The sequence below is a fragment of the Macrobrachium rosenbergii genome, chromosome 6 (genome assembly GCF_040412425.1).
Source record: "Macrobrachium rosenbergii isolate ZJJX-2024 chromosome 6, ASM4041242v1, whole genome shotgun sequence".
Classification (NCBI taxonomy): domain Eukaryota; kingdom Metazoa; phylum Arthropoda; class Malacostraca; order Decapoda; family Palaemonidae; genus Macrobrachium; species Macrobrachium rosenbergii.
The window spans coordinates 65,473,146-65,494,011 of NC_089746.1; the positions used below are offsets into that span (position 1 = coordinate 65,473,146).

Below are 20,866 nucleotides of genomic sequence, written 5' to 3' on the forward strand. Positions count from 1 at the left end.
GTTTTATTATTTTAGTGGGGGGCGGGCGGGGGCGAAATTAATTTTTGCAGAAAATATTTGCACTCTGAATTTCGGTCGCGCTGTTGTTGAAGTGAAGAGCACAGCGGGTAAACAGGTTTATATTTTAATTAATTTTCGGAGTGTGGTGGTATTCTTGTGTGTGTTTGTGCGTTTGTGTTTGTGTTTGAGTTTTTTGTGTGAGGCAGATACGGTGGCTTGTGCTTGTTTGTGTGTCTTTTTTTTTTTTGAGGGTTAATTTTTGTTGTGTTGCATTCTTGGGCCTATGACCTCTGTGGTTGGGTATATTACAGATTCTCTCTCTCTCTCTCTCTCTCTCTCTCTCTCTCTCTCTCTCTCTCTCTGTCATACACACACACAATTAGGCTTAATCTAGGCTCATGACTTAATAGCAGGCTTAATCTAGGCTCATGACTTAATAGCAGAAAACATCACAGGAACTACAATTATCATAAATTATATTATAAAAAAAAGTTTAAACTATTTTAAAAATTGTTTAATTTATAGGAAACTTTTTTCTTTAGAAGTCAACAATCTTAGCAATTGCAGTGTTCCAAAAGGAGCTGAATAATAATCTTTTAAAGAATGGGAGAATCTGCACTGTTGACTAAGTAGTCACCCCGTTCAGAAAACGCACTAGGTGGTGGGCCGTTCCAAAGGTATATCCTTGCAATTACTACTACTGTTACTACAGTGTAAGAAATCAGTCTCTCTACTTCATAAATATTTATGGAAGCGAGACACTGGTTATCAACGATCAGTTTTAAGTTGTTTGCAACCATTTCTATAATAACATGTTGCATAAACACAGTAGCAGTTGTTTGTAAACATGTGACGGTCTTAAAGAAAGTGGTGTTTGCAAATTATTAGGGTATGATAAGAATAGATTTTCAACAGTTTTTTTTGTGTGGGGGGGGGGAATTTATAAAGTAATGCAACCCAACAGAGAAACAAATCCAGTTATGTAGCTGTACAATTATATATAAAGATAAAACTATAAAGATACAGTCTGTTGTTGTATTTTAAATATATATTTTTACATTCACATAAATGTAGGATTCGTTTCTCCAATGTTGCTGAATTATTACTGTTATAAATCCCAAAAGGCAATTCTTTGAAAACGTTTCATATTCTGGTATCCTTCAGATTTGTAAATTTCACTGTCTTTATGTAACATGTTATGTACAGAAATGTTTACAGGAATGTTTAGATGTTGATAACCAGTGTCTTGCTTCCTTAAATATTTAGGAAGTTAAAAGAATGAGTTGTTAAACAGTAGTAGTAGTAATTGTAAGGATTTGCCCTTGTAACGGCCCCCATGTTCGTTTTCTGAACGGGTGACTATTAAGTGGATATGTCTCTATTGTAAAGACTCTTGGTACTGTGAGGGAGTATTTTATTTTTAATTCAGCACAGTAATTTCAATATAAAGATTAAAATGAATGAAATGAGAATATTGGTAATGAAGTATGGTGAAAAATCTCCATCTCACCATAAATATTCCATTTTTTTTTTTTTTTTTTTTTTTTTCAAAAGAAAGAATAGTGAACTGTCTCCATAAGTCTTCGTGGTCGAGTGGAAGGAAATAATTTCTAAGATTTTTTTTTTTTTTTGAGTGATACTTTTCAGAATATTTTGAAAGGAAAGTTTTGGAGATGAGTTGCATTGAAAGCTGTAACGTTTCTCTCTCTCTCTCTCTCTCTCTCTCTCTCTCTCTCTCTCTCTCTCTCTCTCTCTCTCTCTCTCTCTCTCTCTCTCTCTCTCTCTCTCTGTTGTAAGAGGATAGAGAGGTTTGTGCAATATCCTGTCGAAAGCATCAAGTAATCGGTTCAAACGTTATATATATTTTTGCTGTTCGTTTGGTATATTTGAGAATTTATACTAGGAAGTTTATATATATATATATATATATATATATATATATATATATATATATATATATATATATATATATATATATATATATATATATATTATATAGATAGATAGATAGATAGAAAGTAGGTCCAAGGTTCTTGAAATGGAACCAATTGGCAAGGAGGGAGAGAGAGAGAGAGAGAGAGAGATTACTTATCCGAAATAGACGAACCTGTCCAGAAAATGGTTGGAACTTGTCCGAAACTGCAGAAAACTGCAAAAAAAAGAATAAATAAATAGAAAAAAGACCAAAAGAGTGTCCGTACCTTGTGCATCTTCAGAGAAAGAATTCGCCTCTTCTGAGATGGAATGAAGACGGCCTTAGAGAAGCTAAGTCGTAAAGGAATTTATCTAAGGAGTGAAATTTACTTTTGGAAAGGAATTTATCTTTTATCTTAGGAAAGGAAATTATCTAAGGAAGGAAATTTACCTTTGGAAAGGAATTTATCTTGAGAAAGAACTTTATCTTAGGAAAGGAAATTATCTTCGGAAAGGAATTTACCGTAGGAAAAAAGAAATTTACCTTTTTAAGAAATTTACCTTAGGAAATAAAAGAAATTTGACTTAGGAAATAAAAGAAATTTACCTTAGGAAATAACAGAAATTTACCTTAGGAAATAAAAGAAATTTGCCTTAGGAAATAAAAGTAATTTACCATATGAAATAAAAAAATTTAACCTAGGAAAGAAAAGAAATTTACCTTAGGAAAGAAAAGAAATTTACCTTAGGAAAGAAAAGAAATTTACCTTAGAAAAAAGAAACATACCTAAAAAAAAAAGAAATTTACCATAGGAAAGAAAAGAAATTTACCTTAGGAAAGAAAAGAAATTTACCTTAGGAAAGAAAAGTTATTTACCCTAGGAAATAAAAGAAATTTACCTTAGGAAAGAAAAGAAATCTACCCTAGGAAACAAATTTATCCTAGAAAAAAAAAATATGATGTATCTTCGTTTTCTAATAAGGGATCTCCTATCTGTATTTCCCATTACCTCCTGTTACTTCTTTCAAATGAACATATTATTCTTTGGGAGCTTGAATTTCAAGTCAGTGGCCCCTGTGGTGGGCTTGTTCCATATGAATAGGGTTCATCTTCTGAATAATAATAACCTCTCTCTCTCTCTCTCTCTCTCTCTCTCTCTCTCTCTCTCTCTCTCTCTCTCTCTCTCTCTCTCTCTCTCTCTCTCTCTCTCTCTCTCACATTAAAACTCCTTAGTATCAGTTTTTCTCTCTTCATGAAGAGAGAAAAACTGATATTTGAATAAATACCAATACTTGATCGCAGTTAAACCCTCAGAATCATCACTGGCTTATCATAAACCTCTTCAATCGTTGAACCGGTGCTAGATAAAGGATTAGATAATAAATTCAGGGATGCTGTACCTTCTAGGTAGCCCACCACCAGGGTCCAGGGGGTGGGGGGTACGAAATCTGTTCAATGCCCGGTCACGAAATGCCCAGAACCGGATTGAACTGGTTAGAGGACAGGTTGTACCTAGGGTAATAAAATTGATTGTGGTATGGGTCCATTTCTTTTTCTAAATATTCCAATTAAATGATATTTGTGTAAGGTAATAATTTTCGAGTATTTAATGATTCTCTTCTCTGGTAAAAGGTTTATTAGACACAGTGCAATTAATGGATTTTGAAATTAGTGTTGGTAGAGAATAACTGAACTCAAAGGAATTATTAAAGTAATACTTCTTTTGTTGAGCTAATTGATTGCTTTTGATGTTTTTGTTAAGTTTTGGGTTGAGTTATGTGGCGAAATTTTGCTGGACAGATCATTCTAATGATATTTATTATTATTTTTAGGTCAGGTGTATATATACAAAATCATATATATATATATATATATATATATATATATATATATATATATATATATATATATATATATATATATATATATATATATATATATACATACATATATATATATATATATATATATATATATATATATATATATATATATATATATATATATACTATATATATATATATGTATATATATATATATATATATATATATATATATATATATATATATATATATATATATATATATATATATAGATATAGACTGTATATACAGGCACTTTTACCAGTTATATATTTATCATTAAAAGCCACAATGACACTAACTTCACTATTTTCTTTGCAAAGTTGCGGAGGGGGTTTATATATGTATGTTTATTTACATATTAAAAATTAAATTATATATACACATGTGTGTGTGTTTGGGTATTATGCTCTCTCACACACACGCACACACACACACACACACACACACACACACACACACACACACACACACACACACACTCTTCCCATCCCATGCCACAAACAGCACCACCACCAGCTATTGCACTATCAACAATATTTGGGAAGCCGTGGGCATTAAAGGGACTTGCTTATTCCGCCTCCCATCTCTCAGAGGAACATTTTGCCTCAGAACGAATGGCAGTCTCTAATGTTACAGCAGAGGGAGGAAGATAATAGTGCCTCTGTCTTGCTTGGCGAGAGATGCATTGAATCTTCCCTTTTATTGTTTTTTTTTTTTTTTGGTGGGCGGGGGGGAGGAGTTGGGTGTAATTCCAAGAAGCTTGGGAGAGGTGTCGTAATAGCAGTTATTTTTTCCGTAATGATCTTGCTGCATTTAAACTGGAAATCATTTAAATATAAATAAATGTATATACATACATACACATATACAGTATATATACTGTATATGTAATTATGTTTGTCAACTGGAGTGACGTCACGGCTGACCTATGGACCTTCTGGTGTAAATACCGTTTTTCTGTAACTTTTTCTCATTCACTATTTGCCTGAGGAGAGAGACAGTCTGGTCTCTGAAATATAGCCTTTATTTTCCAAAATTTGGCGTTTTTTGGGCCCCTCATATTTGATGGAGTCCTGTTTTAACAGAAACTATTTCACAGTCATGTATGTGTGTATATCAGTGGCAATGTACCTCGATATTTCAAATCTTGCAAACCAGCACTCATTGTCTGCGCCTTGTTATTCGTCCTGGGTAGCATGACGGTGCCAAAACTGATACCCAGTGCCACAACAGGGGCGTTCAAGCTACCGTAACTGACTCTCAAATTGTTTATGAGAAGCCCCACTCAAGGTCAGATTTTTTTTTTTTTTAGAGGTTGGTTTAGTGAATTCATTGCTGTAATAGGTGCATTCAAGGCTGTAAATTTTTTGTATTAATAATAATACCTTTCAGGCCATTTTGGATTTCTGTGAAAGAAAACCTTATTCTGTCCGCACTTTTCCTGTCCGCTCTCAGATCGTAAAAACTCGTGAGGCTAGAGGGCTGCAAATTGGTTTGTTGATCATCCGCCCTCCAGTCATCAAACATACCAAATTGCAGCTCTCTAGCACCAGTAGTTTTTATTTTATTTAAGGTTAAAGTTAGCCATAATCATGCTTCTGGCAACGGTATAGGATAGGCCACCACCGGTTAGTGGTTAAAGTTTCATGGGTCGCGGCTTATAGAGCATTATACCGAGACCACCGAAAGATAGATAATTTTCGGTGGCCTTGATTATACGCTGTAGCGAATGTACAGAAAACTTGATTACGCCGAAAAAAACTTTTCGGCGCATTTTTTACTTGTTTTTTCCAACATATTTTTATTCTTTTAATTTCAACCGTAAAATTATTTATATTTTCAAGTACGAAGCAGTAGCACTGAACGTTGCTTGAAAAATTAAGTAAAAAAAACTAATATTAAATAGTAATTTTGAAGATATCAGAGACCCTGACCTGCATCAAAGGTATGGTCCTGACCTTCGTATCCAAAAAGCTTATTCTGATGTCAGTCAACTGCCATCTCTTTCACGTCCGTTGCCTGACCTTTCTCTGTAGTGGGAAAGGCAGAAGAGAGTGGTAGAGAGAGGTAGAGGTAGAAGGAGGCAGAATAGAGTTAGGTAGGTACCTCGCCCAGATTGTTCGCTGGGACATTGCAATGTCGTAGCGGATATGACTTGTCCCGTCTTGTCGACGGGACTTTTGAAGTTTTAACTTCTTCTTCATCATCTTCTTCTTCTTCTTCTTCTTCTTCTTCCCCCTGGATGGGAAATTGACCCTGTCAATTCTAGAGAATGAAGAGAGAATAGAACCAACCCCTCTCCGTATTGGGGGACGGGGTTAGTACAGTCAGTACACTCCACCCGTTACACTGTAGGCATTACTCAAGGTTCTTTGCGGCGTCCCTACGGCCCTTAGCTGCGACCCATTACATTCTTATTACTGTACCTCCGATCGCGTTCTTTTCCTTCCATCTTACTTTCCTCAACCCTCTCCTGACAATTGGCTCATAGTGCAACTGTGAGGTTTTCCTTCTGACACGCCTTTAAAACCTTTCACTGTCAATTTCCGTTGCAGAGCTGAATGACCACATCATAGGTCGCAACTCAGCTTGGCCTTGTCATAAATTTCATATTTCATTCGTTCTGAAAACCACCATTTCAGTAGAAGTCTTCGTATTTTCTTTAATTTACCTTCTTTAATCGAAATATTTTTGGAAAAGAGGAGTCGAAAAGATTCCCGAAAGCACTGTGTAGAGATGTATTTTTTTAAATATACGTACCCTACATAACTGTGGATTTGTTTCTCCATTATTATTATTATTATTATTATTATTATTATTATTATTATTATTATTACTATTATTATTATTATTATTATTATTATTATTATTATTATTATTATTATTATTATTATTGGAGATACAATTCCACAGTTATGTTTGGGTACAAAGGTATTTAAGAATACATAACTGTGGCCTTGTTCCTCCACTTCAAAATTCATTATTATTATTATTATTATTATTATTATTATTATTATTATTATTATTATTATTATTATTATTATTATTATTATTACTGAAATATGTATACTGACTTTGAAAAACATACGGCACAAACTGACTAAGCAAGAGAGAGAGAGAGAGAGACATAAACCTGAAACTGTGACAGCTCAAGCAAGCTATTGACAATATCCTGAGGTCACCTTGATCAAGCCCTAGATACTGTGGAGGAGAAATCACACGTCCAATGGATGATGTTATTTGTTGACATCTGTCAAAAATAAGTGTTTTTATCAGCTTCTGTACCGAATAATAGACGTATTATTACTTTTATTGGAGTCTTAGAGCCTTGAAGAAGTGTAGAAGTGACGTTTCTTCCTAAATATAAGAAGGGGTTATAATTTGGAACTTTTTAAAGCATTTTTGGTTTCGTAAGCTAAACTCAGATCCGCGTACAGGGGACGTGTGTACTCCTAAATGCATGCAGTAATAGACGTATTATTCCTCTTATTGGAGTCTAACAGCCTTGAAGAAGTTTAGAAGTGACGTTTCTTCCTAAATATAAGAAGGGCTTACAATTTAGAAGACCTTAAATATTTAGTTTTTTAATGTAAACTCAAGAGTCGCCCACAGACAGAGTGGGAGAGAGAACGCGTGTGTATGTGTACTATTAAACGAAATAAAACATCATAATATTTACACACTGCTGCGCCATTTAGCAGGGTCGTGTGTTCTCTCTTGATTCTCAGATTGCTTCAGTCTGTGCCAGTTGTCAGACTGAGGTAAATCAGATCTGGGATAAACAAGAGAACAGCTGTTTTGAATTGAATATAGAATTTAGGCCAAAAGCCAAGCACTGGGACCTATGAAATCATTCAGCGCTGAAACGGAAATTGACAGTAAAAGGTTTGAAAGGTGTAACAGGAGGGAAACCTCAAAGCAGTTGCACTATGAATCATGTGTTAGGAGAGGGTGGAAAGTAAGATGGAAGAAAGAGAATATGAAAGGAGGTGTAGTAAAAGGAAAGAAATGTGTTGCTGCTAGGGGCCGAAGGCACGCTGCAAAGAACCTTAAGTAATGCTTACAGTGCACCGCACGGGGTGCACGGATGGCACTACCCCCTCCTATGGGGGAACAGCTGTTTAATAGAAACTCGTGCTATATTTACCATTTACTGCGACTGGACTGCCATCTAGTGGGAGGTAGGTCGTAGCAAACTGAATTCAGAAGATGTTTTGTGGATTTTTTTGGGGGTGGGCCAAGTTGTTAGACCAATTTTTTTAGGTGCCGTTTTGCAGAATACCTTTTAAATACCTCATTTCGTTGAACAGAATTGATAGATTCGTGAATTATCTTCAATCCCGAGACTGAAGACCTTATTTTTTTAAGATACCTTTTTGCAGCATATCTTGTAAATGCCTCCTTATGCTAAATGAAATTGATAAATTATTGAATTACCTTCAACTCCAGGACTGAAGACCTTATTTTTAAAAGTACCATGTAACGGAATACCTTTTAAATACCTCCTTTGTTAAACTGATAAATTCTTGAATCAATTTCAATTTGAGGATTGAAATGATCCCGTGTAACTTTCACTTGCTTCAGGACGTGTGTAAGGAATCATCTTAGCTCAGAAAGCATCGAACTTTCTCCCTTTCACTTGACAGAAAGCAATTTATCTGGGGTGGCGGGGGAAGAGAGACAGATTTCCTTCTTAGATTGCAAGAGCTTGCAATAGCTCTGGAGAGATGGAAGTGCATGATCAAGCACTATCTGTGTGAGGGGGGGAAAGATCTGTGATGACCTAGAAAACGGTCTGTAACTGGAATTCTGGAATCCAGGAAATTCTGGAATTGTATTCTCCATTTTTGAAGAAAAAAAAATCATAACGATGCATTGTCCTTGGACTGTTGTTACGGGATCTGCAATGCGAGAGAGAGAGAGAGAGAGAGAGAGAGAGAGAGAGAGAGAGAGAGAGAGAGAGAGAGAGAGAGATTCACGAACAGAATCTTGAGGTTAATTTAATGTTTTTGGAAGTGGGATTTGTGTTTCGATGAAATTTCAAGCGCGCGCACACAGGCACACACAGAGAGAGAGAGAGAGAGAGAGAGAGAGAGAGAGAGAGAGAGGAGGCGGAGAAAAAGAACCATCTGTACCCTTCCTGTTGACGACCGTATTCTGAATAGAATATCATTGGCGAACGGGAATTATTATTATTTTTCTTTTTCGTGTCAAACAAAAAAAAAGCACCATATTGACATTATGGAGAACAATCATGCAGAGTTTCAATATTTGCTGAACCTCTTAAAACCAACTGCATTTTATGTATTCTGTATTTATTCTGTGCGTTGTGTTTATCCCTCTTCCTGAATCTTTTGAGCTGAGATTGCGTTCATTTGTTTGTTTATTTATTTATTTATTCATTTATTTATTTATTCATTTATTATCTTATCACAATTCTCCTTGTATTTTAAGAATTTACTCACTCATTTATTTATTAATTTGTTAATTTATTTTTTCTTTTACTTTTATAATAACTGGTCCTTTTTTGCTGTATTTCATATTATCTTTTGTAATTTATTTCAAATTAATAATATTCTTTGGAATCTTGAATTTCAAGTCTATGGCCCCTGTGGTGGGCTTATTCCATATGAATAAGTTTCTTCTTCTGAATAATAATAATAATAATAATAATAATAATAATAATAATAATAATAATAATTTCCGTATTTCCTATTACCTTTTGTAACTTCTTTCTAACGAACACCATAATATTCTTTGAAAGCTTGTTCGATTTGAATAGGGTTCATCTCCTGAATAATAATAATAATAATAATAATAATAATAATAATAATAATAATAATAATAATAAACAACACGATTTACCAGACTTAACCAGGCATAACAGGTCACGGCCCAATTCGTGTCACGGTTGAGAAATCACTGGATTTATTGATAGAGGGAAGAAATGTTTTGTTTGCCGGGACATGTCTCTGCGTAATAATTGCTCGCGTCGACAGATCTCTGTTGAAATGTTTAAAGGGAACGACGACACCGCCCCTCCCCCTCCCCCTCCCCCCTCTCCCCTCCTCTATCCCGACTCCTTATATATTATTCTGTTTACGAAATGGACGGGAACATACGGAAAGGGAACTGTCTGTTCGTGTTTGTCTGTCTGTCTGTCTCGACCTAATTCCTGGGGTGTTGTCCCTATCACGTTGTTTATATGCAGTGCTCAATAGGTTGTGGGGGTTATTCAGAAGTCGGTATATCTCTCTCTCTCTCTCTCTCTCTCTCTCTCTCTCTCTCTCTCTCTCTCTCTCTCTCTCTCTCTCTCTCTCGGGACATATGCTTTTTGAAATTAAGAACTTGATATAAAATGAACGAAAATTCTGAAGGAACATAGACGAGGGAGTGTGAATCTCTCTCTCTCTCTCTCTCTCTCTCTCTCTCTCTCTCTCTCTCTCTCTCGGGACATCTGCTTTTGGAACTTAAGAACATGATATAGATTGAACGACACTTCTGAAAGAATAGAGAAGAGGGAGTTTAGCCCTCTCTCTCTCTCTCTCTCTCTCTCTCTCTCTCTCTCTCTCTCTCTCTCTCTCTCTCTCTCACACACACACACACACACACACACACACACACAAATGGGACATAGGCCTTTGGAACTTGATACAGATTGAACGACCTTTCTGTGTGAATCTCTCTCTCTCTCTCTCTCTCTCTCTCAGTCACAAACAGGACAAACGGTTTGGTCGTGAACGTGTCGAAAGTTGCAAGCATTCGGTGTTTGCGCGACGACACATACATTGCATGGCCTATATTATTCCCCTCCGTGTTGAACACTCTCGTTGTAAAGCAGTGTTTAGGAAGGGCCTCATAAACAAAGCCTTAGACCTTTAGTGTTTTGTTTATTTTGTTACTTCGTGTGTGTGTGTGTGTGTGTTTGTGTTCTCTTCCAGTGTACCTGTTTGTGCGTATTGTTTCCTTATGTATCTGTTTGTATATCCTTTCCCAGTGTATCCGTTTGTTTATGTAGTACGTCTATAAATCCATTGTCTCTCTGTCACTCTCTCTCTCTTCCTGTTTTCTGTGTGTAACGCTATACCATACTTTCTGAGTATCTAAGAAAGGGTACAGACGGTGTTGTATGATCGTACCGTACTTGACGTACGTAAGAGAGGGTACAGGCAGTGCTGTAAGAACGTACCGTACTTGACGTACGTAAGAAAGGGTACAGACGGTATTTTAAGATCTTACCATACTTTCTGAGTATCTAGAAAGAGTACAGACGGTGCTGTATGATCGTACCATACTTAACGTATCTAAGAAAGGGTACAGACGGTGCTCTAAGACCGTACCATACTTTACGTACGTAAGGAAGGGTAGAGACGGTGCTCTAAGATCGTACCGTACTTGACGTGCGTAAGAAATGGTACACACGGTGCTCTAAGATCACATCATACTTAACGTATATAATAAAGGGTACAGACGGTGCTCTAAGATCAAGAAAGATCCTCTCAAGAAGAAGAAGAAGACTCTTAAGTTTCCCTTCCCAATTTAATTTTGATGGCGGACGAGAGTTAAGAAGTGGGCTGGAAAGAGTATATCTTGTAATGATTCTTTCCAGGAATATATTATGGTTATCTAATTACGCATATGATGCTAGTGTTGCCTTCCAGGCCTGGAGTGCTCTTGAAAGAAGGGGAAAGGTTGTTGGGGGGAGGGGAGAGGAAGGGGCTGGATTCCAGTTTCCAGGGCCGTTTTTTTAAATGTGTCAAGATTTCCAGCTGTTTCTGTTACGTTGTTAATCTCTCTCTCTCTCTTTTTTAATGATTCTGAGTTTACATCCAGTTGTTTTATCTTTTTTTTTAGTGTAAGAAACTATTCTTGTACTCTTTGGGTCTGGTTTTCGTTCAGAGTGTATTCTTTTGCCTTGTCAAGTATTTACAGTTAGGCCTATATGCTTCAAATTTCTGATTTTGAAGTATATAGGCCTAATTTTGATGTACCGGAACATTTTCAAGCTTGGTTGATTATCATTTTTCAGACTCTCTCTCTCTCTCTCTCTCTCTCTCTCTCTCTCTCTCTCTCTCTCTCTCTCTCTCTCTCTCAGCACATAGTCCTAATTGTACGTACCGGTGTATGTCAAACTTCTTGTTTGATGGATTAATATAATCTCTCTCTCTCGCTCTCTCTCTCTCTCTCTCTCTCTCTCTCTCTCTCTGTCTCTCTCTCTCTCTCTCTCTCTCCTTCCTTCCTTTGTACTGCTTATGACACTTGCCTGTCCTTGTGGGTGACAATCTTCTGCGTATAATGAGATGCTTCATAGAAACTTGAGCCCACGCGTTTTCCTGGGCACTATGTACACCACATTTTTCCCCAAAATATTTGTGTATATTAAGTGAAACATGTTTGACCTCTGTAAACAAATAGCAGAATTAGAGAAGTAACGGGCGTGCAACCGGTCGATGAGTATGTTAGGTTCTCACGCTGGAAGTGGCGAGGCCATGTGTAGCCTATAGAAGACGGGGAACGAGGTACAGTAGGGTGGAACGAGGTAGAGGTGGGCCAAAGGAGACGTGGTTGAGGAGAATGAGGTTGGGAAGCATTAGATGAGTTTTGGGGAGATTGGAGGAGTTAGCCCAGGACAGAATGTGGTGGCGTGAGTTCATCGAGGCCCTATGCATCCCGTGGGTGCCACGGGAAATGATTGATTGAAATTCATTTAATTATAGCATTGACATTGTACAGGTACGTGTAGGTATAGAGAGAGAAAAACGCTTTTTTTTTTATGGAATCACGACACGCATCGTCAGTCTGCCTTGGTGTTCTTGCTTTCAGGCTAAAATCCGCGGGCTTGCTTGCTTGCTTGAACTCAGTCTTGTATAATATTTAGCAGCCGAGGTTGATTGATTCTGCTTTTATTAGATTTTATAATTAATTGTCTGTCTCAGTTTCATCCATTCTCCAATCCGACTTCCTCAATAATTTTATTCTGTTTCAGTTTTTTTAAATGGCATCTAATTAAATGTCTTCATTATTCATCCTCAAATCTGATTCAATTACATATCTTCATTATTCATCCTCAAATCTGAATGCTGCCTAGCTAACATCTTCCGTAGCTTGTACTTCTTGTCTTCATTACTTTTCCAGTGGCTTTTATTTAACTATGCTATTTCTTCTTTTTCTCCCCTTCTGCTATAGGTTATTGTAAGTAAATCACACACGTCTCCTATCTAACTAATCCTATCTATTAGACTTCTAGGCGGTAAGTAAAGAAATTCTTATTTATTTCTCCAACCACCGCCAGTGAGGTAGGTCACTGATGGTGATTCGTGTGTGTGTGTAATGTCTGTAGAAATTTGAAACTGGTGTTCCACACGTCAGTACTGTATGCAGGCAATTGTTATTCTACTTAGTTTGTATTGTGTATAGAAATCTGAAACTGGTGTTCCACACGTCAGAACTGTATGCAGGCAATTGTTATTCTACTTAGTTTGTATTGTGTATAGAAATCTGAAACTGGTGTTCCACACGTCAGAACTGTATGCAGGCAATTGTTATTCTACTTAGTTTGTATTGTGTATAGAAATTTGAAACTGGTGTTCCACACGTCAAAACTGTATACAGTCAATTGTCGTATTACTTAAATCGTTATTCGCACTCTAGAATTGTTTCAGTGGGCACAAATATGACAGGTAGATTTTGTCTCAGTTCTGTCTCAGTCTTATATTTTTCCTCAGTGGGGGTTAAGAACTAAAACATATCTTTCATTATTCAAAAATTAGCAGGTGGTGCTGCCCACCTCTTATGCCTCTCCCACCTCACTTTTATCTCTTTCATTATATTTTTTTCTGTTTTCTTCAGTGTATTCCTCTTTTATTCATCACTGCTGTTCGTATTTTCTTTACCCTATCCACACTTTTACTCAAAGCGACTGGCTTTATTCTACCTCTTTCTACTTTTCTTTTATACCTTTCATTGTCTTTCTTTTCTATCTTTTTTCTTCCTTTAATCCGTTCCTCCTTTATTCATCCACTGCTATTCTTAATTTCTTCAACCCTATCCACACTTTTACTCAAAGCACCTGGTTTTATTCCATCCCACCCAAGATTTGGTTCGTGCAGTTCGCTTGAGTTTTAAGAGAATGTTCCCTGGACAGAGTACACACTTATAATAACTCACTTCGATCTTCTTTTGTAAAGGAGAGGCCGGTGGCACTGGCAAACCAAAGACCTTTGAAAACTTAGTGTCATGAAATAAAGGCCATTGAATGACCTGTTTTCTAATCATGAAATAAAAATATGGAAGTCATATTTTTTGTTATTTTTATATCTAAAATTAATTCACTCACTCTAGTGTAATGTAGAGGTCTTGAATTGAAGGTCATTGAATCAAAATAAAAACTATTGAAGTCAAATTTCTTTATGCTTGTTATAATATACATACAAAATCAAGTTGTCTAATTTATAGTATTATAATTAATAGTGGAAAATCCAGTTCTCGTAATGGATCTTCCGTAACTCCTGTTATTGCCAAATCTTGGATTCCAGACAGACCACTTTCCAGAGATCGAGGCGCTGGAAAAGCCTTAGTATCCGCAAATGGAAAGCCTTAGTATTTAAAATATGGAGCTTTGGTATTTATGAATAGAAAGCCTTAGAATTTATAAGTGGAAAGCCTTAGTAATTGTGAATGGAAAGCCTTAGAATTTATAAATGGAAAGCCTTAGTATTTTGTGAATGAAAAGCCATAAAATTTCTAAATGGAAAGCCTTAGCATTTATGAAGGGAAAGGCTTAGAATTTATGAAGGGAAAGCCTTACCATTTATAAGTGGAAATACTTAGCATTTTTTAATGGAAAGCCTTAGCATTTACGAAAAGAAAGCCTTAGAATTTATTAAGGGAAAGCCTTAGCATTTATAATTGGAAGGCCCTAGCATTTATGAAGGGAAAGCCTTAGCTTTTATAAGTGGAAAGCCTTGGCATTTATAAATGGAAAGCCTTAACATTTATGAATGGAAAGCCTTGGCACTCATTAGTGGGAAGCCTTAGCATTTTTAAGTGAAAAGCCTTAGCACTTACTTGTGGAAAGCCTTAGCATTTATAAGTGGGAAGCCTTTTAATAGTTCTCACCCTTGCAAAGACAGTCTCTCTCTCCACAATTCGATACAACGCGAATTCCCCGTTCACCAAACAATATGGCAATTGGTAATTATATTTTATGCTTTCTACGTCCGCTTGAAAAACCTGACATCACTTTTGATACTTGGGTATATGGATAGCAGTGGCCTAGATTCCCGCAGTGTTTGCTTTGAGACATCAAACGGAATTGGGAATTCCGTCTATCCAGGGTACACGCTCTTTAGAATCTGTTGTGTTAGGGTACTTAAAGCAGAAGGTACACGACGGTGCGTTTGATGACGGCTCACGGTACTTATCACGTTCTTTGACGGTGTTTGCACGTGTGTGTAGGTAGGTATGTATATACACATGCACATACGTGTATACACACGCGTAAAGAGAGCAAGACTTGGGGTTTCCAAATTTCTTTAAGTTGGACAGGGAAAATTTGCAGTGTATATATATACATACATACATACACACACACACACACACAAACATATATATATATATATATATATATATATATATATATATATATATATATATATATATATATATATATATATATATATATATATATATAAAGAATAACAGGACTGATATTTAAAACAGGATGGCATCTACCGGACGATGGGGGCAGTAAGTCCTTGAAAGATGTTAAGATTTGTGAATAAAATCTATTTTAGATACCATCCGTTTAAGTGCGGTCCTATTATTATTCTTAATATATAATATACATATTTATATATGCGTATTTATATAAAAATCAATAAACTAATATACATTTATACGCACACACACACATCCAACCTTACGCCGAGTATACAGTACATACACACACGCACCTACACCCTTACCTTTGTTTAGTCACACACTTGTGTGTGTATTGCATTGTAATGCTGATTATTTCTTGACACATTTCTCTTTATTGTGACACTTTTGATATTTTCTTTTATTTATTAATAATTGTACATTTTTTTGTCGTAGTTGGGAAAAATTCGTGTGAAAATTGTCGTGTATGAGTAATGAGTAACATAGGTTCGTATATATTTCTATTAATATTTTATTGAATGTCATTTTTTTCTATAGATGTGTGGTATATATATATATATATATATATATATATATATATATATATATATATATATATATATATATATATATATATATATATATATATATATATATATATATATATAATCACTTACATACACACACACACACACATACAAAGCTCTCTAAAAATCCGTTCCAATATCCCAACTCTACATTGGTGACTCATTCAAATATGCGTCCTGTGGCGCCGCACAACTCAATTTCGACCACATATTGTCTGCCTGGTGACACAGCGTATCGTTCCCTCAAATCACTAGGAACTGTTGGCGTTTTTAGAATCGTAATTAATCTTTCAAATAAAAATGTTTTGTCTCCATCCTGTCAAGCAGATTTTTTTAATGTTTTTGAATGCGTGAAATGTGACAGTGATAATAATAATAATAATAATAATAATAATAATAATAATAATAATAATAATAATGATAATAATAATACTAATAATGTGATTATTATTATTATTATTATTATTATTATTATTATTATTATTATTATTATTATTATTAAGCGAGCTTGAAAACTCATGGACTCATTCATTCTCCGGTGAATAAAACTCCTTTGTGCCGATAGAAAATCAATATATATATATATATATATATATATATATATATATATATATATATATATATATATATATATATATATATATATAAACATGCTTTATATTCATATCTTGAATTTCGTCTTCATTTATCGCATATTCATCTTGGTGTTAAAACCCTTACGATGGTCTGAGAAATTAGCTGCTTTTATCGACTTCTAAACTTTATGCGTATTAGTTATCGATTTATCCTTAATTATTATTTTAAAGTTTTCGGTTAAATAGTTATCGCGTATTGTCCTTCCTGTAGTTCATCATTTATGCCTGTTGTCATAATTTCCTGAGGTAATGTCATGTCCCTCTTCATTACCGAAATGAGAGAAGTGGGAGAGGGATTAAGAACTGGAGGTTACCTCCTCCTCCTCCTCCTCCTCCTCCTCCTCCTCCTCCTCCTCCTCCTCCTCCTCCTCCTCCTCCTCCTCCTCCTCCTCCTCCTCTCCCCATATCCTGTTCCTCCTCCTATTCTTCCTCCTCCACCTCCTCCACATCCTGTTCCTCCTATCCCTCCTCCTCCTATTCTTCCTCCTCCACCTCCTCCTCCCCCACATCTTATTCCTCCTATTCCTCCTCCTCCTCCTCCTCCTCATGCTATTCCTTCTATTCTTCCTCTTCCTCCTCCTCCTCGTCCTCCTCCTCCTCCTCCTCCTCCTCCTCCTCCTCCTCCTGCCATCTCACAATAGGGGCGGTGCCACATTTTGGGCAGCTGGAAGGTTCGCGCGTATGCGCGCGCGTAGGTTGCGTCACAAGGTTATAATATAATTATGATAAAGTCACGTAAGCTTGTAGAGGGGAAGGAATTATGTATCGACTGAAATTGCGTATGTGCGTATTTTAACACGTTTTTGTGTGTGTGATTTTGAGTATATTTGTTCGTTTATCAAAGTGATAAATTATTGTGATAAATGTGTTTGTGATAAATTTTGTTTGTGTGTGTTTATTGTGATAAATTATGTTTGTGTATGTTTATTACCAGAAGTGGTGAATATGTTTTATGTACTTTCGTATGTGAAATCGACGAATATGGGAAGTATGTTTGTTTGTAAAAGTGATGAATATGTTAAGCATGTTTGTTTGTTGAGTTAATGAATATTTGTTTGTTTATTAGATAAAATGATGAATATTTATGTTTATTTATTACTTGAAGTGATGGATATGTGTGTGTGTGTATGTTTACCTGGCGCTGTTATTCAGTTGAAATGTAAATTACTTGAAATTATTTTTTTAAGCAATTAACTCTTGCAAGTGCAGATGCTTTTGAATAATTCAGCTTGTTTAAGGCCATATTTAAAATTATCATATAATTTTCAGCTGTGAAGGTGCAAATGCTATTGAATAATTCAGCTTGTTTAAGGCCATACTTAAAATTATCATATAATTTTCAGCTGTGAAGGTGCAAATGCTATTGAATAATTCAGCGTGTTTAAGGCCATACTTACAATTATCATATAATTTTCAGCTGTGAAGGTGCAAATGCTATTGAATAATTCAGCTTGTTTAAGGCCATATTTAAAATTATCATATAATTTTGTCATATGAAGTTTGAATATTTCCAGAATAATTGCAGATAATCTTAAGCCCTTTATGCAGTGGGAGTGGTTTTGACAAATTATCTTTGAGAATTATATAATCTTTCGGAAGCGTATATGAGGCCATGGGTTTAGTTATTATATAATTTTCACCAATGAAGCTTGAATATTTTCGGAATGATTGAGATGATTTTATGTACTGTTTTCAAATTATCCCTTTTTATGCAAATTATCCATTTTACGCACTGAGTACGAATGTTCATTGTAATAATTAAGAATACTATTGTCATAATTTATCATATTTAATTATATGTTTCCATTTTTCCATGTATGAATATTAGAGATTCATTTGACAAGTAAGAATATTGAGACCACAATGAATCCATTATTATTATTATTATTATTATTATTATTATTATTATTATTATTATTATTATTATTGATTTGTATATTTCAATTATTCCATGTATGAATATTAAACAGTCATATAATAAGTAAGAATATTTGTAAACCACAATGATTATTATTATTATTATTATTATTATTATTATTATTATTATTATTATTATTATTATTATTATAAAAAACATTCATTCCGTGAATGTCCCCAGAACAAAAAGGGTCTAGCTCAGACCTCGCCCCTCGTTGTAGACAACATACTGACCGTCGCATCCTTCTGTCCCCCCTTTTGCAGCATCCTACACGGGATCGAGCAGCGAGGAAGATGAGGTGTCCCCCCGCGAGAAGAGCCAGAAGAACTCTAAGGGCGGCGGAGACTTCTGCGTCAAGAACATCTCCCAGGCCGCCTTCGGGCGCCGGGAGATCGAGATTGCCGAGCAAGGTAAGAGAGAGAGATCGAGTTCTAGATGTTGTTTTTGGTGGCGGTCGGGAAAGGCTTAAGATTTGTGTGTGGTCTTGTTATTGATTGGGTAAGACTTTTTCAAGCAGGTGGTGTTGATTGGGTTAGGCTTAGGACTTTCACACATTCTTGTTATTGATTGGGTTAGACTTGAGACTTTCACGCATTCTTGTTATTGATTGGGTTAGACTTTCTCATGTACTTGGTGTTGATTGGGGTAGACTGAGGACTTTCACACATTCTTGTTATTGATTGGGTAAGACTTTTTCAAGCAGTTGGTGTTGACTGGGTTAGACTTAAGACTTTCACACATTCTTGTTATTGACTGGGTAAGACTTTTTCAAGCAGTTGGTGTTAATTGGGTTAGACTGAACACTTTTACACATTCTTGTTATTGATTGGGTTAGAATTAAGACTTTCACACATTCTTGGTATTGATTGGGTAAGATTTTTTCAAGCAGTTGGTGAAGACTTTCACAGATTCTTATTGATTGGGTAAGACTTTTCAAGCAGTTGGTGTTGATTGGGTTAGACTTAAGACTTTCACACATTCTTATTATTGATTAAGTAAGACTTTACAAAGCACTTGAGGCTGATTGGGTAACATTTCCTCACGGTTTTAGTATCGATTGGGTGAGACTTTCCCATTATACTTGGTGTTGATCGGGTTAGACTTAAGACTTTCGCACCTTCTTGTTATTGATTGGGTTAAACTTTCACACGGTTTTGGTATGGAATAAGACTCACACACTTCCATTGATTGGGTTAGATTTTCGACTTTCACACACACTTCTTATTGAATGAGTTCAACTTTTTCAAGTATAGGAGTCAGACTACACTTACCATCAGTCTAGGCTAATTCAACCGTTGGAGCAATAGTAATGGGTATTATGTCCATTCCTACAGTAATAGAATGAAATTAGGATTCCCCAAAATGCAACAATATTATCTGGCTGGCCTTTGAGGAGGAGGAGGAGGAGGAGGAGGAGGAGGAGGAGGAGGAGGAGGAGGAGGAGGAGGACCACCAGATCAAGCGATTGTCAAAGAAAAGTGATGATGAGATTCTGCAGCCAATGGAAAGCTTCCATGATCTCCCGGGAGATGGCGCCAGCGGTGCTCAAGGAGTTATTGAAATTGTTGTTGGTCTTAGGATATCAGTGCACCTGAGAGAGAGAGAGAGAGAGAGAGAGAGAGAGAGAGAGAGAGAGAGAGAGAGAGAGAGAGCAACAAATACGTATGAACACCATCATTTGACAACTGCCTGAATTTCAATCTCTCGCAGCAGAATTATCTGCCTAATGGCTGCAATTCAAGAGATTTCTCTCAATTAGCGTGATCGAAGACCATTTTACCGGAATGGTCAGCTACACCCAAGGCTGTGTAGGTTATTTCTCTCTCTCTCTCTCTCTCTCTCTCTCTCTCTCTCTCTCTCTCTCTCTCTCTCTCTCTCTCTCTCTCTCTCTCTCTCTCTCTCATACATATAAGCTTTCCCGTACAGTATCGAAATATATGGAAATGTATAATATATATTTAGTTCATGAGTGATTACAAATAGCTGTAGTTTTATTACAGTGAATACAGATAGCTTTAATCTCATTGCAGTGAATACAAATAGCTTTGGTCTTAATACAATGAATACACATAGCTTTGGTCTTAATACAGTGTATATAAACAGCTATAGTCTTATTACAGTGTATATAAACAGCTATACTAGTATTGCAGTGAATACAAATAGCTTTACAATGAAAACAAACCAGCTATAATCTTATTACAATGAATACGAACATCTAAATACTATAATCCTACCACATCGAATGCAAATAGTTACGGTTTTATTAGCTAATAACTTTCAGTTTCAAAAACCATAACAATAATTT

At 35.8% G+C, this 20,866-nt stretch overlaps 1 protein-coding gene across 6 annotated transcripts in view; it reads left to right on the forward strand.

The window, feature by feature from the left end:
- LOC136839669 (adenosylhomocysteinase-like 1) overlaps window positions 1–20,866 on the forward strand; it is a 296,235-nt gene that overhangs the window by 250,224 nt on the left and 25,145 nt on the right. For all 6 annotated transcript variants that reach the window (XM_067106005.1, XM_067106003.1, XM_067106004.1 and 3 more), the window contains one exon: window positions 18,825–18,971. In XM_067106005.1, the coding sequence (XP_066962106.1) occupies window positions 18,825–18,971 (147 nt within the window). The remainder of the gene's footprint in view (window positions 1–18,824; window positions 18,972–20,866) is intronic.